Source organism: Emys orbicularis, chromosome 2 (assembly GCF_028017835.1).
Source record: "Emys orbicularis isolate rEmyOrb1 chromosome 2, rEmyOrb1.hap1, whole genome shotgun sequence".
In the NCBI taxonomy this organism is placed as follows: Eukaryota; Metazoa; Chordata; order Testudines; family Emydidae; genus Emys; species Emys orbicularis.
This window is the reverse complement of record NC_088684.1, coordinates 45767796-45789613: the sequence shown is the minus strand read 5'-3', so window position 1 is coordinate 45789613 and position 21818 is coordinate 45767796. Positions and strand designations below refer to the sequence as shown.

The window sequence follows — 21818 nt, the reverse complement described above, 5'->3', positions numbered from 1 at the left end:
TCTTCCTTTGTAAATAGAAGTGTTGCTCTTATATAACAGAATTGTTTGAGGAGATACATCAAGACCAAGTAATATGAGTGACTACAATTAGTGCTGATTTTGGAATGTATTGGATCCCAGCAGCAACTGACAGTATATTGGAAATGAAAACAGTCTATTGCCTAGGTTTTTAAGTGTTTTGAAGATAGGAACTACACTAAAAACATTTAGAAATAATTAGCAACTGTCCTTTTGGAACAGATGTGAATCAAGAGCATTTAAAAGGGTGTGTCTCATGTAATGTAGAAGTCAAGATTGTTATTCTCATTGGTTTGGCAAATGCAGTGTCTGGAAATAGAATATTAGATACTATGTCAAATTATTATCTTTGTCTTTCATAAAAAGGGGAACTAAGAGGACCCCAGGGAATTATAGACAGGTCAGACTAACTTTGTTACCCGGAAAGATACTAGAACAAATGACTAAACAATCAGTTTGCAAGCACCTAGAAGATAATAGGGTTATAAGACATAGCCAGCATGGATTTGTTGAAAACAAATAATGCCAAACCAACCTAATTTTCTTCTTTGACAGTGTTACTGGGATAGTGGATAAGGGGAAAGCAGTAGACATGATCTATCTTGATTTTAGTAAGGCTTTTGATACAGTCCCACATGACATTCTCATAAGTAAACTAGGGAAATGTAGTCTAGATGAAGTTACTATAACATAGGTGCACACCTGGTTGAAAGACTGTTCTCAAAGAGTAGCTATCAATGGTTCACTGTCAAACTAGGAGGACGTATCTAAGTGGGAACCCACAGGGGTCAGTCCTGGGTCCAGTACTATTCAATATTTTCATTAATGACTTGGATAATGGGGTGAAGCATATGCTTATAACATTTGCAAATGACACCAAGCTGGGAGGGGTTGCAGGCACTTCAGAGGACACAATTATAATTCAAAACAACCTTGACAAATTGGACAATTAGTCTGAAATCAAGAAGATGAAATTGAGTAAAGACAAGTGCAAAGTACTTCACTTATGAAGGAAAAACAAATGCACAACTGCAAAATGGGGAATAACTGGCTAGGTGTAGAACCTCTGAAAAGGATTTGGGGAAGTGGATCACAAATTGAATATGAGTCTACAATGTCATGCAGTTGTGAAAAAGGCTAATATCATTCTGGGGTATATTAATAAGAGTGTCATGTGTAAAACACGAGAGGTAATTGTCCCCCTCTACTCAGCACTGGTGAGGCCTCAGTTGGAATACTGTGTCCAGTTGTGGGCTCCACACTTCAGGAAAGATGGGGATAAAGTGGAGAGAGTCCAGAGGAGAGCAATAAAGATGATAAAAGGTTTAGAAAACCTGACCTATGAGGAAAGGTGAATAAAACTGGGCATGCTTAGATTTGAGAAAAGGCGACTGAGGGGGGTTCTTCAAATATATTAAGGGCTGTTGAGGATCAATTGTTCTCCCTGCCCACTGAAGGTAGGAGAAGAAGTAATGGGTTTATAATCTGTAGCAGCCCACCAGTCATAGGGAGGAACGGAAAGGGGGATCCCCTCTTCTGGCTTTCAAACATCCCCCCCCAACCTCTCCAAGCTCATCATCAGAAGCAAGCTCCCTCCCCATAGACCAGGACCGACCAACTCAAACTGGTATCAGACCCTTCCAGAACAACAGATGCAAAACCTGATGACCTATTTCCACTGCTACAATGATCAGCACCGCTCACACACACCTTTCAAGATCCATGCGTCCTGCACATGTCTATCACAACACGTGGTGTACCTCAAACCAGTGCACTAAATGCCCCAATAGCAACTATGTGGGCGAAACCAGATAATCACTATGCGCTCGAATGAACTCACACAGGAAAATGATAAAAGACAAAAACACCACATCACCTCAAGGTGTACATTTGTCTCATTGTACATCTGGCCTATCAGTCCCAATCTTCAAAAGAAGCCTGCACAATATTTTCAAAAGATGAGCCTGGGAGCTTAAATTCATAACTTAGCTAGATACTAAAAATCAAGGATTGAACAGAAACACTGTATTTATGGCTTATTACAGCAATCTGCTGCAACCCACTAATAATGCCCCCCTCCCCACCAGCTACTTCCCCTCTGCCCTTCCTTTTCTCCTTATGACTGGAGGGGTGTTAATGGGCCACTTCACCTTGAATGGTCCCTTGAAATATGTGTTAACTACTTAAGGTAAAAAATCTGTTCCACCTTGTATTTAGCAGTAACACTGAATTAGTTTCCCAGACCTGCAGAAGAGTTCTGTGTAAGCTCAAAAGCTTGTCTCTCTCACGAGCAGAAGTTGGCCAATAAAAGATATTACCTCACTATAGGCGACGCATGGGGGGGCATGCGGGGTCCAGTGCCCTCCCCCCCCATCCCCCAATTTCTGCTCAACCTGCTGGGGAGGGAGAGGGCTCTGTCCTTCTTCCGCCACGCCTGCCCCCCCAGCACATTTGGCCCTTTCCCTGGCAGCTGAGCCTGGGCAGGGAGCAGAAGGGATGGGACCAGCTGCTTCTCACGCCAGCTGAGGGTGGCCGCTGCTGTGTGCAATGCGGTGACTGCCTGTGAGAACCTGGCTGGTGAGGCGGCAGCAGCCCACCCCCTCTGTTCCCTGCCTGGGCCCAGCTGCCGGGGACGGGCCGAGCAAGCCAAAGCCACACCCTGACACGTTTCTGGCTTGCTTGGCCCCTGTCCCTGGCAGCCAGGCCTAGGCAGTGAGTGGAGGGGGCGGGCCGCCACCGTCTCCCCTGCTGGGCTGTCTCTCAGGCAGCTGCTACGCTGTGCAGAGTCAGCAACCTGGAGTGGCCACCTTCAGCCGGCATGAAAAGTGGCTCAGTCCTGCTCCCCACCAGGGCCCGGCTGCCACGGAGAGCAGTCAGGCAAGCTGGGGGGAAGGGAAGGCACAGTGGGAGAAGGTCAGAGCCCCCCACAGGTACCTCTGGTGGGGTGGGGAGAGCACGGAGATCCTGGGCTGGGCGCAGAGCCGGGGGTTGCTGGGGAAGGCACCGGGAGCAGGTTCCCTAGCTTCTGCTCAGCCAGAGGTAAGGGCATTTTCTTCACCCTGTACTAGGGTTACCATCCGTCCGTATTTCCCCGGACATGTCCGGCTTTTGCGTCTCTAAATAGCCGTCCAGGAGGAATTGGTAACAAGGTTAAAATGTCCAGGGTTTTTTTCTCCCTCGCCTCCCTCCCTCCCTTCCATGCAGAGTGCGGCTGCTGATTGGGCGGCTGGGCCGATTGAGCCGTTCCCATTGGCCTCCAGCAGCCAGAGCCCTCCCCTGCTCCCCCCTCCCTCTGTCTGCAGCCCTGTGTAACACACAAACCAACCCACCGGGCAGCGTGTTTTGCCTACACGTGGAGCCAGAATGGTAAGGGGAGTCCGGGGGGGGGGGGGGGGAGTCAGGGAGCAGGGGAGTGTTGGATGGGTCCCCGGCCTCCACCTGCCACCCCCCCCACCGCGCGTCCACCCCCCGTGGGCCCCCGCTCCCTGCCTGCCTCTCCCTTGCCTGCTTGTACTGCCAGAGCCAGCAGCAACTGCTGTCTGCTGCCCCCGGGTCCTAGCGTCCCCCATCCACTAATGGGAAAACAGGCTGCCCTTACCCTGCCCTTCCACCCTAGCCCTGAGCCTCTCCAACGCCCCAAACCGCTCAGCCCCAGCCCTCATCCCCCTGCACCCTAATCCTCTGCCCCAGCCCTGAGCCCCCTCCTGCATCATGAACCCCTCATCCTCAGACCCACAGCCCTCACCCCTGCATTCCCTCCTATCCCCAAACTCCCTCCCAAACCCCCTCCCCCCTTCCCACACACCCCCTCCTGCCCTCAAACTCCCTCCCAAAGCCTGCACCCCTTCCCTTTGCACCGCCTCCCACCCCCAAACTCCATCCCAGAGCCTGCACCCCTCACCACCTCCTGCACACCCACCCCATGCCCCAGCCCGGAGCCTGCACCTAGCACCCAAACTCTATCCCAGAGCCTGCACCTTGCACCCCTCCTGCACCCTAATCCCTAGCCCAGGACCTGCACCCCAGACCTCCTCCCCCCACCCAACCCCCCTCCCACAGCCTTAGGCAGGTGGGGGGGGGGGTTCTGGGCACCACCAAAATTTCTACAACCCTGCCACCCATTCGAGTGGATAAGGGTCAGGGCAGTCAGGGGACAGGTAGAGTCCTAGGGGGGTTCTCAGCAGGGGGCAGTCAGGGGACAAGAAGCAGGGGGGTTGGGGTTCTGAGGGGGGTGGGAAGTGGGAGGGAGTGGATGGGGTGGGGCTAGGGCGGGGCTTCCCCCCTCCCCAGTGTCCTCTTTTTTGATTGTGGAAATATGGTAACCCTACCCTGTACCTCTCCTACTGAGCGAGCTCCGTGGAGAGCTATGAGTCTCCCCAGGCTGGGGCTGGCCCCAGCTGGGCCCAGAGGCATGTGCTTCCCACTCCTATGGCCCCAGCCCTCCAGGAGCCAGTGGATTGGCTGCCCTGGCCCAGGGAGGTGGGGCTTGAAGTTCCTCCCAGAGACAACACATGAGGGGTCACGTGTCCCCCCCTTTATTTTGTGCCCCCCCCCCAGTATCAGGAGGCACAAGACTGATTGTCTCTCTAATATCCTGGGACCAACATGGCGACAACAACACTGCATAAAACAATAGAAGATATCATTCTGCCATCTGAAATGAAAACTCCACAACATGAAGAAAAAGGAAACAAAACTTAACAGTGACATCTACTTCCTGAGCAAATGCAAGAAACAAAACATCATCCCCAGAGGTCTCACCATCTATAACCCTCTGACCACTACATACAACTCCAAATATGCTGAACAGCTCTCCAGATGGACTTCAGAAAAACTGAGGAACCACTTACTGCACCTCATATACTCTGGAAGGGACCACCTTGAACAAGAAATCATGACATGCTCCCACACACTGGAAGAAAAAAAATCAGGAAAGTTACCTGGAAATCATACAAGAAATCAAAAAAACTGTATATATAAAAAAATCCCTGATGAGAGCCGTCCAAAACAAAAACAAAAAACTGAACCAACTACAACTACTCCACAACCCACAGAACAGCAACTCCAGGAGAAACTATGGCACCAGTACCCATCACGTGGACGTTACACGAAACCTAAACCTCATCAGTTTATCAATACTACCCTAATTGGAGGTGAATTATCTGTACTCTCTAAGGGATTGAACATCTGCCCCACCACAGAACCTGATTCCATACTAGCATGTGGAAAACTAGAAGAATTCTTCCCCTGGCTCCACCTGAAAGAATTCTTTCACAACAATGACGACACCACTCACAATTACCACGTCCCATCGACAATCATAAGAAAAAAGAATCATACGTAGGCACCAACTTACTTAGCTCCCGGGGGGTGCTCGACCCCGCTCTGCCCCAGGCCATGCCCCCATTCCACCCCATCCCCCAAACCCTCCCCCTGCCTCTTCCTGCCCCCACTTCTATTCCTCTCCCCCAGCACCTCATGCACACCGCTGAACAGCTGATTGCGGCGGGCAGGAGGTGCTGGGAGGGATGGGGAGGCGCTGATCCATGGGGCTGCCGGTGGGTGCTGAGCACCCACTAGTTTTTTTCCCATGGGTGCTCCAGGGCTAGACCACCCACAGAGTCGGTGCCTATGGAATCATCTGATTGGACAACAAATAGTGGATGAAACCACGCTCTTGATCATGATATTGATTGCTTCAGGAAGAAAATTGACTGAAATTCTTAACAAACACCAAATCCACCACAATCTCTCCACCACTGAGAGGACAGTATACAGTACCTGAAATCCAGCTACCAGATAGTGATCCAACCAGCAGCCAAAGGGGGTGCCATCGTAATCCTCAGCTGTGATGACTACATTTACGAGGCCAACCGACAACACTGTGACACCACCACCTGCTATAAAGAACTCAAAGAAGACCCCTCAGCACAATTTACCCAGGAAGTTAAGGATATCATCAAATCCTTTCCCAAACAACTCCAAGAGAAACTCTACAAACTCATCTCCCAGGAATGCACTCCAGGGACCTTCTACATGCTTCCCAAGATACACAAACAAGGGAACCCATGCAGACCCATCATATCTGGCTGTGGCACATTTACTGAAACGATATTGGGACTCATAGAAACCATCCTTAAACCACTAACCACACAAAGGGCCAGGTTCCTCCAGGACACAACTGACTTCCTCCACAAACCCCGCAACATTAACAACCTCCCTCAGAACACCATCCTTGCCCCCATGGATGATACCTTCTTTTACATCAACATCCCTCACAATGTTGGCATAGCTGCCTGCCTCAAATATTTACAACACAATAGACAACCTTCAGATATCCACCCCAAACACATCACCAAACTCATTCATTTAATTCTCACCCCTAACAATTTAACATTCACCAATGAACACTTTGTCCAAACCATGGGGGAACAGCCATGGATACTAGGATGGCTCCCCAATACGCCAACCTCTTCATGGGCCATCTTGAAGAAGAATTTCTGGACAAATGTACCACTATACCAACAATATACCTGAGATACATCAATGATATTTTGATCCTCTGGACAGATGACTTAAACTCCCTCATAGATTTCCACCTCAACAACCACTATCCATCCATTAAACTCTCACTGGAACACTCCCATACCAGTGTCAACTTCCCGAACACCATGATTAGCTTCAACAATGGAACACTACAGACATCTATATACAAAAAACGCATGGATCACCACATCCACCTTCACAGATCCAGTAACCACCCCAAACACACCAAGAAATCTGTCATCTCCAGCCAGGCACTCAGATACCACAGAATATGCTCTGAGGAGAAAGTACGAGATATACACCGTAACACACCTCAAACCTGTGTTCACCAAACAAGGACAATCCACCAGAGAAGTAGATCACAACATGAAACAGGCAACCTAAATACCCCGAGAGAACTTGCTTCAATACAGAAATAAAAGCCTCTCCGACCGCCCACTCCTAGATGTCACCTACCATCCCACACTGGAACCCATACAGAGTGTCATCAAACAACTACAATACATATTTGATGCGGACTCGAAAGCTTGTCTCTCTTATCAGCAGAAGTTGGTCCAATAAAAGATATTACCTCACCCACTTTGCCTCTTAATCCTGGGAGCAACACGACTACAATGACACTGCATACATGGAATGTGTTATTGTTAAGGTTTGAAGAATACTGTGGTTAAATTATAAGCCTCTGATATCTCTCTTAAAGTGGCTTGCCAAAGAAATCTTTGAGGTTTCTATGTCTTCTTTGTTGAACCTTGCAAAAATCCATAAATTAGAATGTCCAGCAGAGAATCAACAAAATTGTTTTTCTAAGAGTCTGGGTGCTACCCAGACTAACAAAGTACTGACTCATGGCCAACATAAACCTTGGAAAGGGTGATTGACATGTGAGAGCATGATTGCTTTGGCTCATCCACTCCAGCTTTGTGTGTCTCTTGTTACAACTAAGATGAAGAATGTCATTCTGTCAAAGGAGGGTTCTAAGTGCGCTCACCAGCTTTCCTAAAATCAAATACTGCTTTCGTTCCTTCCACTGTCTTTTAGATTGCTCTAGATCTAACATCCTCAGTAGCAGGAGGCTTTGGTGTCAGTTTATATATTGACTTCCTATCAAATAGAGAGTCTGGCAAAAAGATTCAGAGAATCCACTGACATCACTAGTGGAGAAAGAGATTTAAAGTATCTTAATTATTTATTGCCTAGTATTACCTTAGTGCCCGGAAGCCCCAGTCAGGATTGGACCCCACTGCACTTGATTCTGTACTAACAGAGAAGTAGATATTGGTCCCTTTCCTGAAGGCCTGGGGATTACAGTGGATGAGAAGCCGGATATGAGTCAGCAGTGTACCCTTGTTGTCAAGAAGGCTAATGGCATATTGGGCTGCATTAGTAGGAGCATTGACAGCAGATCGAGGGAAGTGATTATTTCCCTCTATTCGGCACTGGTGAGGCCACATCTGGAGTATTGCGTCCAGTTTTGGGCCCCCCACTACAGAAAGAATGTGGACAAATTGGAGAGAGTCCAGCGGAGGGCAATGAAAATGATCAGGGGGCTGGGGCACATGACTTACGAGGAGAGGCTGAGGGAACTGGGTTTGTTTAGTCTGCAGAAGAGAAGAGTGAGGGGGGCCTTCAACTACCTGAAGGGGGGTTCCAAAGAGGATGGAGCTCAGCTGTTCTCAGTGGTGGCAGATGACGGAACAATGAGCAATGGTCTCAAGTTGCAGTGGGGGAGGTCTAGGTTGGATATTAGGAAACATTATTTCACTAGGAGGGTGGTGAAGCACTGGAATGGGTTACCTAGGGAGGTGGTGGAATCTCCATCCTCAGAGGTTTTTAAGGCCCGGCTTGACAAAGCCTTGGCTGGGATGATTTAGTTGGTGTTGGTCCTGCTTTGAGCAGGGGGTTGGACTAGATGACCTCCTGAGGTCTCTTCCAACCCTAATATTCTATGATTCTACGAGCCTGACAGTAGTTGAGGGGGGTACACATACTAATGTAGCATTAGGATCCAGCATTTAAAAGAGACCTGCATCATCTGGGTAATAAAAATCAATTGTGCCCACAGATCTCAACAGTGTTTGGTTTTGTATCCCCAAGCATAGGCTTTGTATGGATTGCCTGATTTTTCTCCTTCTCTTTTTCTTTCTTCTGTCTCTACCCTCGAAGCTAAAGCATTCTCTCCATTGAGCATGTGCAAAACAGGCAGTACCAGTATGTTTCCCTACGCTGTCCCACCAGTGGATCTTAGTCATGTTATAAAGGAACCATTCATCTCAGAATGAGATTGTACTCTCAATTCCATTTCCCTTATATCCCTGCTAATACTTTTTATAAGTAGCCGAAAGCTTGTTTTGCTTCCATTTGTCCAGCAAATGTTTAGATTAATGAGGGTCTCAGTGATGTCCAGAGCTGAAATACAAATTTCTGGACAAAACTCCAGGTTTAAAAGCTTTGAATGAACAAACTAAGATCAGGGCTTACAAATTGGTAAGTGTATGAGTTATTACAACACGTAGAGACTTTTGTAGCTGTCATAAGTGTGGTAAAGTGAGGCGAGATGTTAGCAACATGGTAGCATTGAGGCTTAGCAAAATTTACAAATTGAAGTGCAAGTGGTTTGGTCTGAAGAGCAGTAAAGATTAAGCCATGGCTGAATGGGCTCCGTTTGATTCAGTTTGTATTTAAAGTTCAAAGTTGCTGGATTAGCCTTTTCATGTGTAATAAAAACAGCCTGGTAAATAGGTTTTGACTTTTTGTTTTCCCTGGTGATATTCTGCACAGTAATTTGTGTAAGTTTTAATTTTAAGACATGTCTAGAATTTATGAGTATTTGGTTTCAAGGAATAAGGTAGCTCTTTGCTATTTGCTCAAAAGAGGTGTCACCTAAGAAAGACAGCAGATCTTTTTTTTGTAGTTTGGCACTTTAAAGAGTTGGAAGGAAAACATTTTGCTCAGCAAAGTGTTATAACATCCCACATTGTGTAAAGCATAACTGTATAAAATGTGATTTATATTTGACAATAAAGGGCCAAATCCTGAAGTCTTTACTCAGGCAAAACCTTCCATTATTAGATCCAAAGTACTGAATTGCATCTGGCATTTCTGAACTAACTGCTGTGGCATCAGCCATTTTTTGAAGAGAAAAGACATTGGTAACACTGGTCGTGTGTTTGTGATATGGTCTATTCTCTCCACAAACTTGAACAGTTAGTATTGCAATTAATCAGAGATACATGCAGCTGTGGAGAAAAATATTCCTGAGATTGTAAACTCATTTCCATCCTTCTGTGAGACTTTATATAAGACTAGATGCCACTCTTTGCTCAAAGTTCCCTCAACTATACCAATATTTACTGAGTGCCCCCAGAAGACAGGCATTCAGTACATTTATTCATTTAATACTTACTCTGTTTTCATTTTAAGTCTGTGGTTTGTATTTCTGTTCTGATGCTTGCTTCCACTCCCATGTGAATTCCCAGCATGAGCTATATTTAAGATGTTCTGTCAACCACAGAAGTCCACTGGAACATGGCATGGGGCCGGTCACATTTAAATGCCATTGTCTTAGTACACTCTACAATTTTGAAAAAACGTTTTAAATGTTATAACAGTCAACTGTCAAAGAGCATGTCTTCCCTGCAGTGCCCGGTATGATTCTGCTGAGTCCTGCCTCCATTTCCCTTACCCTTAAGGTACCCTTAAAAAGTCCACAGTCCAGATATTCAAACCGTTCTCCTTTCTGGGGTCCACTTTATTAAGTTCTGCACAAAGTGTTTCAAAAGAAAATTGAAAGATCAAATTGAAACTTCATCTCAATTTTCAGCGGGGCCAAACCCCTCTGTGGCATGGCCCACTTGCTCTGGCAATGCATGGGGGGGGGGCATGTGGGGTCATGTGCCCCTCCCAGATTTCTGCCAGGGTTTGCTGGCCCCGTTGAGTCACATGGTGCAGCCCGGCCCCCTCCCTGCACGGTAGCTGCTGGTGCCGGCAAGCTGCGTCCCACGGGGAGAGGCAGGAGCAACAGCTGGGTGCTGCAGGGAGAGGTTGCTGCTTTCTGGAAGGGGAGACTGAGGGTAAGGGGGTGGGTGTGACTCAAGCAGTTCCAGGGGTGGCCGAACTTTTAAATTGTGCCCCCCCCCCCCACTATCAGCAGGTATGGGTTGTCCCTGCTTCTACCTCTGCTCAAGTCCACAGACCACTCAGAGACCTTTATGCTGATAAAACACCCAGTGCAGTTTTACTTACAATATTGATTCCCACCATTCTTGTAACCATACAGACTTACTCCTACAGACTTAGGGAGCCTTCAGTTCTTCGAGATGTGTCCCCCTATGGGTGCTCCACTACCCATCCTCCTCCCCTCTGTTTTGGAGCCAAAAACATATGTGTTGCGGCAGAGAGGGAACTGGGGATGGTTGGACTGCACAACACTATATATATGTCCGGCACACAGCGCGATAGGGGGAGATGCGCATGTGCGGTCCGATCCCAGGTGCAGGGGGCGCTGCCACACTTACAAGTTGAGCACCCATAGGGACACACGTCTTGAAGAACCTCAGTTACTGCACAGGGTAAGTAACCTTCTCCTCCTGAGGCAAGCAGGGAAGATCAATTAATTAATTAATCAATCTCTCTGTCTGCTCCTCCCCTCCTACTTCTTTCTTGTGCCTTTTTGTATCCTCTGCCTAATGACTTAATTAGTCTTTCAGCTTTCCTCCACCTCCCCCCACCAATTAGGCACAGCTCTTCTTAACAATGTTTGTTCTGCAGTGTTTAATTGGAGCTGCAGTAACCAGAGTGCTGGCTCAGCTGTTATTGCCCAGCACTCTGTCACACACCACCCACCCCCTTACCTGACAGTAAGATTTTTCTTTCCCCATGCTCCATCTCACTTAGTGGAGGTGCCACCCTGCAGGAGTCTCTCCCTGTCCCTAGGCTGATCATCTGGTCATCCTTGTGGGGTCTGCTCATTCTCCATCCACAAAAATCACACTTTGTGAGGGGAGGAGACCCCCCCCCCAGCTCCATCTCAGCCTGCAAGTCTTCACACCATGGGCACCCTAGGGATACTCCCCTTATTCTCCCCATTTGTATCTGGCAAAGGATTGAGGTTACTCCCTTTATCCTCCTGTCCAGTTAGGAGCTCAGGTTCTCCCAACCCTCCAAACTGTGCCTGGGTTTCTTCTCCTTGGGGTTGTGTTGCAGGGGTTCCATCAACCTCTACTGAGGAGCTTGGGCTTCCTTAATTCCCATCCCCCCCACCTTCAATTGCCTGGGGAAGTCTCCTTTCCTCTTGACTTGGGTGCTGTTGACTAGGGGCTTATACAGTTTCTCCTATGGGTTCAGTTTTTTCTCTTATGAACATAGAATGTGTCCATGTGGATAGTTGCTCCCGAAATCATCCAGTGAGCCTTCGCCAGCTCCCTCTTGACAAGGGAGCAAGCTGAGGCTGTATCCACAAGGCCCCTCTGGAGTTTCCTCCTTATCCTAGCCCAGCCACAAAACTCAACAAAACCACAGTCCATATACAGGCAGTCCCTTTTTGTGTGTCACTGTCACCCACCCTGATAGCATGTAATGGGATGAGCCCCAGCCAGAACTCCTTGGGGTTCTTCCTTCTTGCTCTCTACACCCCTTCCTGCTGTGGGTTCTCCAGTCTTCCTCCCAAGCTCTAGACCCTTAACTGGTTGTCCTTCTTTCCCAGAAAAGTCTGCCTCTGTGTACTCCTCAGTCAATTTCACAGCTTCATCCGCTGTACCTGGTGGATGCTGTCTAACCCATGCTTATAGGTTCTTAGGGAGGCCTTGAAGGAACTGTTCTAGCACTACAGCATCCATTATTTCCCCCACTGTTCGGGTGTCTGGTTTTAACCAGCGGGTGGCCAGTCCATCAAGCCTTGGGTGAATGCCTGGGCCTGTAAACCCCCAGTCCACCTTGTGGATCAGAACTTTTGGCGGTACTTCTCAGTGGACAGACTCACCTGATCCAGGATGGCTGCCCTCATCACCTCATAATTCCTGGCCTGCTCCTCACTTATAGCCATATAGGCCGCTTGGGCTTCCTCTGCCAGATAGGGAGCCAGCCGTAGAGCCCCAGTGGCCCTATCCCAACCTGCACCCATAGCTATCCTCTCCAAAGTGCCCAGGAATGCATCAGGGTCATCTGCAGGGCCAATCTTATGTAGTCCTATGCCCTGTGTCCAGGTGCCATCCCCCACCATGGGACTCACCACCTTCTGTAGGAGCTGCTGCTGCACATTGGTTTGTTCCCTTATGAAATCTTGCAAGCTTTTCTGTTGCTCTGCCTGCCAGTTAAACAAAGCCTGCCTCTCTGTGTTGGTGGGATTGTTCAAATCTTTGCAGGGTCTTCTGCATTTCTTCTTACTGTTTTACCAGCCATTGCAGGGTCTCCTCCATCGTCCAGGCCACCAAACCCTTGTGCTGGCTAAGATCCCAAACAAGCCCCCACATGTGGCAGGCTCACTCGCTCCTGCCTCTGCTCAAGTCCACAAACCTCTGAGAAACCTTCATACTGATAAAACACCTGGAGCAGTTTATTTACAATGTTGATTCCCACCACCCTTGTACAACATTCCACCTTAGTCCCACAGACTTTGGGAGCCTTCAGCCCCAGAGGCAAGCAGGGAAGATCAATCTCTCTCTCCCTCTCTCTACTTCTTTTTTTTTTTTTGCCTAATGGCTTAATTAGCCTTCCAGCTCTCCTCCACTCCCCAATTAGGGAGGTACAGCTCTTCTTAACAAGGTCTGTTCTGCAGTGTTTAATTGAAGCTCAGTGACCAGAAAGCTGGCTCATCTGTTATTGCCCAGCATTCTCCCCCACCCTCCTCCCTGAGGGTCTATCCTTTCTTTAAAAAATTGTTTATTTCATCCCAATCCCAAACTGGGCACAGCTCTTCCTCCCTGCTCTCTTGGCACTTCTTCCCTGGAATTTGGCCTTCTCCACAGGCTTCCTTTCTGATGCTTATTAACTCTTGGCCCTGAAGGAACCTTCTTATTCCCTGCAGTGTCTGCAGGTATCTGCCTAGCCCACCTACAGCTGTCTTCCCCTTTATAAGTTCCCGCTGCCTTTCCTTGAGCCCAGTTGTGCACCAGGTAACCTAGTCCAAGTGCCCTTGGACTCTGCTCCCTTTATTGAAGGAACCAATTAAATGTGGCAACAATGTATTCCAAGTTTTGCATACCAGTGAAATATACTTTTAAAAAAGATGTTAACAATCTCTGACCACTCCTGGCTCAATCCATGCTCCAGCAAACTTCTATAGTAACTGTGACATGAGCAGCATAATACTTTCCGGGGCTTCATAACAGAGCAGAGCTGTTGGACCTACTTTAAGAATGAAAACAAAGTCAGTTCCGAGGTGAAAAGCTTTAGCCTAGGCCTCTACTTCTGAGGGTGTAAAATTCCTTGTTGACATTACTGTGCCTGTGTAAATATGTACGTGCACTCTTGAACAGTGTTTACACTTGCATGCACACAAATGAATGAGTAAATGCTGATGCAAATTCTAGCACTTGGGTCCTATCTAGTGTGCATATGTAACTGACAGGATAGTCTGGCTCCTTTTAAGAGTACCAATGTAGGAGTTTTTAAAGTGTGTTTATACCTGTGAACAGTGATGAGCTGCCAAAAAATTAACAACCGGTTCCCTCCTTCTCACCCCAGGAGGGGGTCGTGGCCCCTCCTCTGCCCCCCAGGACTCCTGCCCCATTCAACCCCCCACGTTCCTTGACGCCCCCCCCCGGGACCCCTGCCCCATCCACCTCCCTTCCCTGTCCCCTGACTGCCCCCTGCTGCCCCATCTAACCCCTCCTCTCATTCCTGATGGCCCCCCAGGACCCCTGCCCCATCCAACCACCCCTTCTCCCTGTCCCCTGACCACCCCCAGAACTCCTGCCCCTGACTGCCCCCTGCCGCCCCATCCAATCCCTCCTCTGATTCCTGATGGCCCCCCGGGACCCCTGCCCCATCCAACTACCCCTTCTCTCTGTCCCCTGACTGCCCCTGGAACCCCTGCCCCTGACTGCCCCCCACCGCCCCATCCAATCCCTGCTCCTTCCTGACTGCCCCCCCAGGACCCTTGCCCCCATTCAATCCCCCTGTTCCCTGCCCTCTGACCCCCCGATCCCTATCCACCCCCCCCGAACTCTCCTGCCCTCTTCCAACACACACCCCCCCCCGCTCCCTTACCGCGCTGGAGGCCGAACCGGGGGCGCTGGGCCGGGCTGGGTCCGGGCCGAAGCCACTCGGCCGGAGTCAGGGTGCTCGGCCAGGGCCGGGCTGAAGCTGTTTGGCCGGGGCCGGGGCGCTCGGCCGGAGCCGGGGCCGGAGCTGCAGCCAGGGCGCTCAGCCGGAGCCGGAGCCGCTCGGCCGGGGCAGGACTGGGCTGGGCCGCGCCTCCCTGGAGCCCTCCTCGCACCCCCCCACCCCAGCTTACCTTGCGAAGCCGCCGCTTGTTTCTGAACCCTCCCAGGCTTCCCGCGCAAACATCTGATTCGCGGGAAGCAGGGGAGGGGGAGGAGAAGGGGGGCAGAACGTTCAGGGGAGGAGCCGAGGAAGCAGAGGTGAGCTGGGGCTGGGAGCTGGAGCTTTACCAGTTGTTAAATTTAAAAGCCCTTTTAGAACCAGTTGTCCCACGCGGGACAACCGGTTCTAAAAGGGCTTCTAAATTTAACAACCGGTTCCTCCAGCTCACCACTGCCTGTGAATCTATGTTTGCACCTGCTCACTTGGAGGTTACTAAGAGGCCTGGCTGAAAAATTTGGCCTTTAATATGTAATGTGCTGACTCTCTTTCTTAGCATGGCTGTTAGAAGTTTCCAACATATATTGCAATAGAGGAGTAAGTTTTGTCAAAAGTTTTACAAATGACCTTTAATTATTAGTAGCAATCATGTTTACGCATTCTGCTGATCGTTAAACCAGTTGTAGAGTAAGATAAGTGTTAATTTATAATTCCTTTCCTACTTCACTGTGAAATACAATTTCTAGTTCATACTGCAGGTGGCATTGCGTAAAAGGAGGCAGGTTTTTTACCTGTGTGCAGTGAACAAGTTGTCACTAACTTGCCAACTTGGAAAATGAAATGTATAGAGCCTTGGCAAACCAAGTTGAGTTCAGCCTGAATAACATTGCTACTGTAGCAACATATGTCATTACAAGAGCTTCAGAAATGGACTTCCATGACCCTTAAACTTGTTAGAATGTCAGATCACTTGTGTTCTCTGAGGGAGAGGTAACATTTTCATGGATAATTCAGTCTTCCTCATTTGCCAGTTCAGAGATGTCTGGTTGCAATCTCTAGTTATCATTCTAATTTAAGCTTCTTGCTGGGAACTTTAAACATATTTATTCCCAATTAAAAATAATTATACAGCTTTACAGAGAGCTTAAACTAACTGTGTCTTTTGTTTCCTTCCTTGAAGAGCATATGGGTTAGTACCTATGTATTTACAGTATGCTTTGCTGCTAACGTGGGACTATTGTATGGAGTTGTCTGCACTATAGTTATAGTGATTTTCCGCTTCCAAAGGTGAGACATCATTTGTTCTTGAAATGTTCTAGAAATAAATCATTGTGACATATATTGCTCCACTCTCAGTATAGATGTACAATACACTGGGTTAAATAATGAAATCTCATTTTTTGTAACTAACTGATTTTTAGTGTCCTTATATCTACAATGATTATTTTTATAATGCCCTAACTCAGGGGTAGGCAACCTTTCAGAAGCGGTGTGCCAAGTCTTCATTTATTCTCTTTAAGGTTTCGCATACCGGTAATACATGTTAACGTTTTTTAGAGGGTCTCTCTCTCTAAGTCTATATTATATAACTAAACTATTGTTGTATGTAAAGTAAACAAGGTTTTCAAAATGTTTAAGAAGCTTCATTTAAAAATAAATTAAAATGCTGATCTTACGCCGCCAGCCTGCTTAGCCCGCTTCCAGCCTGGGGTTCTGTTCACCTAGGCGTGCAGTGGGCTGAGCAGGGCGACTCGAGGTCAGGGCAGAGGGCTGGGGTGTGTGTGGAGGTGCAGGGCAGAAGGCTGGGTATTGGGGGGGACTCGAGGTCAGGGCAGAGGGCTGGGGTGTGTGTGGAGGTGCAGGGCAGACGGCTGGGTGTGGGGGGGGTTCAGGGCAGACGGCTGGGGGTGTGTGGAGGTGCAGGGCAGAAGGCTGGGTGTTGGGGGGAGGTCAGGGCAGAGGGCTGGGGTGTGGGGGTGCAGGGCAGAAGGCTGGGGGTGTGGGGGGGTGCAGGGCAGAAGGCTGGGTGTGGGGGGGGGCAACTCAAGGTCAGGGCAGAGGGCTGGGGGTGTGTGGAGGTGCAGGACAGAAGGCTGGGTGTGAGGGGGTTCAGGGCAGAGGACTGGGGGTGTGTGGAGGTGCAGGGCAAAAGGCTGGGTGTGGGGGGGTTCAGGGCAGAGGTCTGGGGGTGTGTGGGGGTGCAGGGCAGAAGGCTGGGTGTTGGGGGGCTCGAGGTCAGGGCAGAGGGCTGGGGGGGTGCAGGGTAGAAGGCTGGGGGTATGGGGGTGCAGGGCAGAAGGCTGGGTGTGTGGGGGGTGCAGGGCAGAAGGCTGGGTGGGTGTTGGGGGGAGGTCAGGGCAGAGGGCTGGGGGGGTGGGGTGCAGGGCCCTGGGGTGCTCGGCTCGTGGGGGTGCTCCCAGCACCCTGCCCTGAGCGGCTCACGGCAGGGGGCTGGGAGGGATATGCCCTGTTCCACCCCCTTCCCCCAGGCCCGTCCCTACCTCTCTCTGCCTGCTCTACGGAGCTGTGTGCAGCCTGCCGCTCTTCCCCCTCCCCCTCGCAAGGGCCATCCCGGCAGGGAGAGGGAGGAGGAGGAGGGGCAGAGGGGCCGGAATGCACCAAGCTGTGGGAAAAAGCGGGGGAGGAGGGAAACTTGGCTGCCGCAGGACCAAGCTTCTGCCTCCTGCCCCCGCAGGGGAGAGCGGTGGGCGGGGGGGGGGGCTGAGTGGGGCGGGGGGCCGGGACCCCCCCCCCCACCGCTCTCCCCTGCGGGGACAGGAGGCAGAAGCTTGGTCCTGCTGCAGCCAAGCTTCCCTCCTCCCCTGCTTCTTCCCCCAGCGTGGCGCTTTCTGGCCCCTCCTCCTTCTCCTCTCACCGGCAGGCAGCGTGCCATTCAGAATCGGCTCCCGTGCCGTGTTTGGCATGCGTGCCGTAGGTTGCGGACCCCTGCCCTAACTACTAAGTGCAATAATGGCTTTGAAATGCACTGCGTGGCGTGTCTTAATGCTCTTATAAAAAGGAATTTACACTTACAAATAAAAAGAAAACCAGTCAGACCGGTGCATTTACTGGACATTAAAGAATTCTAAAACAGTTTCATAAAGTGAAATTATTTTATGATTTTTTAAAATAATTACAGATCTCTAGGACACATAAATCAAAGCTAGGGTAAGATCAATAATAAGGTCAATACAAATTTCCTTCCATTAGAGCCTTTTTTTTGCTCATTGAAAAGTGCAGGATGTCTGGCAAGCCTTAGTTACTGAGTGTCATTATAAACCTCTAGATACTGTACTGAAGGAGCCGCCAGCTGACATTCTACACATTTTAAAATGTTGTAATAAAAACCAATAGGAAAACCATTCCAGTGTTTAAAGAAAAACACCCACACACTATAAATTCTGTGTACAAGTTCCAAAAAACAAACAATGAAAAAAACTACAAATAGCATATATTAATATGCATTATTTTCACAGTACAACTAAATAACTATGCTTAGGTTTTGAATAAAGGAAAATATTCTTTGAGGTTAGTGATCCTCCCAGTGCTGGTAAACCAATGATCTTGTAAGTTACCTACCCCATGTGACTGGTTGCTCATGGTTTCCATATGTTGAGACAACTATTGAAATATTTGTATTTTGTCACACAAAGATGTCTCAGTTTTGCAGATAGCAAGTGAATGCCATTTATAACCCACATCTCTGTAGTAACTTTAATTTTCCAGGCCAATATTTTTTTCTCTTCCTCGTTCATATTTTGCAGGTAAATGTAGGCTAACTAAATCCAGTGATGAGTAGTAAGCCATCACTTTTTCTTTTCAAGAATGTGGACATACATTACACAACCCGTCGAGGGCTATGCCTACAATGTGAGTTAGGGATGTGACTCCTCTATATGTGTACACATCCTTGCACTAGCTCTTAGTGAGCTAGCATGAGTTAGGGATGTAAAATAGTAAACAGTTAACCAGGGCCGGCTTTAGGCCAATTCAACCAATTCCCCTGAATCGGGCCCCGCGCCTAAGAGGTCCCCGTGCCCAAGAGGTCCCCGTGCCCAAGCCCTGGTACAGCGTACCGGCAAGAGCCGGTGCGCCGTACCGGGGTGGCCCGGCTTCCCCAGGGGGCAATTCCCAGGCCCTTTAAATTGCCACCAGAGCCCCACTGCTGGAGCCCTGGGGTAGGGCTGCGGGGCTCTGGGGGCTATTTAAAAAGTCCAGGGCTCCCGCTGCCTCTACCGCCCCGGCCCTTTAAATAGCCGCCGGAGTCCCACCGCTTCCCCAGGGCTCCCGCGGCTATTTAAGGGCCAGGGCGGTAGAAGCAGGGGAGCCCCGGGCCCTTTAAATAGCCCCCGAGAGCCCTGGGATAGCGGGGGGTTCGGGGGCTATTTAAAGGCTGTGGCTCCAGCTGCCTCTGCTGCATCCCCTGCCCGCATCAGCCCTGGGCTGCACCGGCCGACCCCAGGAGCATCCCCGGGCCGTGCCAGCCAGCCGACCCCAGGAGCAGCCCCAGGCCGTGCCAGCCAGCCGACCCCAGGAGCATCCCCGGGCCGTGCCAGCCGGCCACCCCAGCAGCAGCCCCAGCCCTGTGCCCACTGGCTGGAGCAGCCCCAGCCCCTCTCCCTTTAATTGGTTAACCGGTTAAACGATATAATTTTAATTGTTTTAACAGTTTACTTTTAAAACAATATTTACATCCCTAGCATGACTATAAATAACAGTATACCTACAGTTGCGTGGGGAGCAGCAGCAGAGGCACAGCTGAGCCGTACCAAGTACAAATTTGTCTGTAACTCAGTGAGAACTAGTGTGAGTATGTGTACAGGAGCCTGGGAAGCAAACCCTTAGCTCATAGTGTAGGCATCGCTTACACGTTTAGGTCAGGGGGTGTCTCTTACTCTGTGTTTGTATAGCACCTAGCACAACATAGTCCAAGTTCTGATTGAGGTCTTTGGGTGGAACAATGATACAAATAATAAATACAGTCACGGGCACGAACTTTGTGATTTGGCAGGGCATGCTCCACCCCTGCTCCGTCCCAGGCCCCGCCCCGACTCCATCCCTTCCATCAAAGCCACACTCCCAGCCCGCCTCTTCCCCCTGCCCTGAGGGACAACTGGTGCCTCCCATACTGGCGGGGGCACAATCTAAAGGGGAGGTCAGGTCACATGTCCCCCCGAGGCCACCACGCTCTCCCACCCCACATTACCTGCAGGGGGAACACTCTGTCCTCCCATTGCACCTGACCTCCCAGGCGGGGAGCAGGAGGGAGCCGCTTCTAATGCTGGCCCCTCTCGGTCGCTGCTCTGCAGCCCGGCAGCTGCCTGGGAGAGCCTGGTTGGGGAGACAGCTGCTCCCTGCCCGGCCTCAGCTGCCGGGGACCACAGCTGAGTGAGCCAGAAACGTGCTGCGGGGAGGGAGTCTGTGGCTCGCTCACCCCCAGGCACTTGAAGCCGGGCGGCGGTGTGTGGAAGCCGCCTCCTCAGCCAGGCCCTCTCAGGCAGCTGCCAGCCCGCCACGCTGCATAGCAGTGTCTGAACAGCTGATCCGCAAGAGGCGGGAGGCACTGTGGGGGAGGGGACGTGCTGATTGGCGGGGCCCGCTGCTGGCAGGAGGCGCTGGGGGGCGAGGGGGAGAGAGGAGGGCCCCACCAGTGGATGCTAAGCACCCACAGTGTTTTTCTGTGGTTGCTCCCACCCCAGAGCACCCATGGAGTCAGTGCCTATTAATATAGTTTCAGAGGCATAACAGGAGTAACATTTACATAAGTGAAGATTAATATTACTTTACAAAAAAGTCCCATTTTTCATACTTTAAATTGAAAAATAAAGCTACAGAAATTTTGAAGTTATATTGGGTTATAACAACTTTTCAGAATTTAAAGAGGCTACAGAACCAACCTAAACCTACCTAGCTGTCTAGCATTTGTACACTTGAAGGATATTTTCCCCAGTAACTGCCTGTCCTGATTTTTATAGAATGATTACAATATGAAATATACTTTAAACATGCAAAAATATATATATAGCAATTCTGTTGTTAGAACACTGCAGCCCTCTGTTATATTTTAGACCTGTATCTCTACCTATCCATATTCAAGATTACTGTACTGATGATCTGCTTCACAACTTTTCTCCATGTATTGATTACAGAGCAAAGACACTGAGTTTGAAAAATATGAAAGAAGTGGAATGTAAATTCAAAACAGAAGCTGATCATGTAAGTGTACTCTTCCTCTATTCTTCTATCCCTTATTAATCTATAGCTTTTTATCTCCCATAGTTTGTTACAAAGGTTATAAGAGTAAGTGCGCTCAAAAAATTACAATTACATGGTCATTTCTAGAACTAGTGGAAATATATGCCATGGAAATCTTGTGTTTTGGGTCTCTTTATGGTTTCAATTATGTATGCAGAATATTAAGTTTATGTAAAAAATTAAGGGTTCTAGTCAATGGTTATCTGTGAATTTCAATTTATGGAAGTTCCTCTTCTGTTGGAGTTTGCCTCTCATGGGAAAAGCTGCCTGAGTCCCACAGGTTTTGGGGGATCTATTAGTAACCAGTGGTTTCCAAACAGTTACTACTTGTCTCTTTCCTTCTGTTTGATTTCCTTATACCTCTGCAACCCTTTGACATTCTGTATGTGCATGAGCCCCTTCCCAGCCATGATTCAGTCCCATCTGCTCATCCAGAACCTGATTTTTTCACAGTGCACCCACATGTGGTGGGGAAAGGGAGGAGGGTTGCATGGAGCTGGCACAGACCCCTTTAAACACCTCTCAGCCAAGATCACCTTGGTCAGGGTCCACTTGAGAAGTAGATGGAATGATCCTACCTCAAGAAACTGTTTTCTGAACTTACATTCTCACTTGTCTTTTATCCTCCCAATCACAGATTAAATTTTTTTTGCCTTTTTTCCATTATAGTTATGATTACTTTGTATTACAATAGTGCCTGTGGGCTCCAGGTGAGATCAGGGCTCCATTGTGCCAGGCAC

General features: G+C 49.3%; 1 protein-coding gene across 1 annotated transcript in view; it reads left to right on the top strand.

Moving 5' to 3' along the window:
* SLC26A7 (solute carrier family 26 member 7) overlaps nucleotides 1–21818 on the top strand; it is a 135017-nt gene that overhangs the window by 86760 nt on the left and 26439 nt on the right. The window contains exons 11-12 of the mRNA XM_065399357.1: nucleotides 16004–16110; nucleotides 20973–21039. Of these exons, the coding sequence (XP_065255429.1) occupies nucleotides 16004–16110; nucleotides 20973–21039 (174 nt within the window). The remainder of the gene's footprint in view (nucleotides 1–16003; nucleotides 16111–20972; nucleotides 21040–21818) is intronic.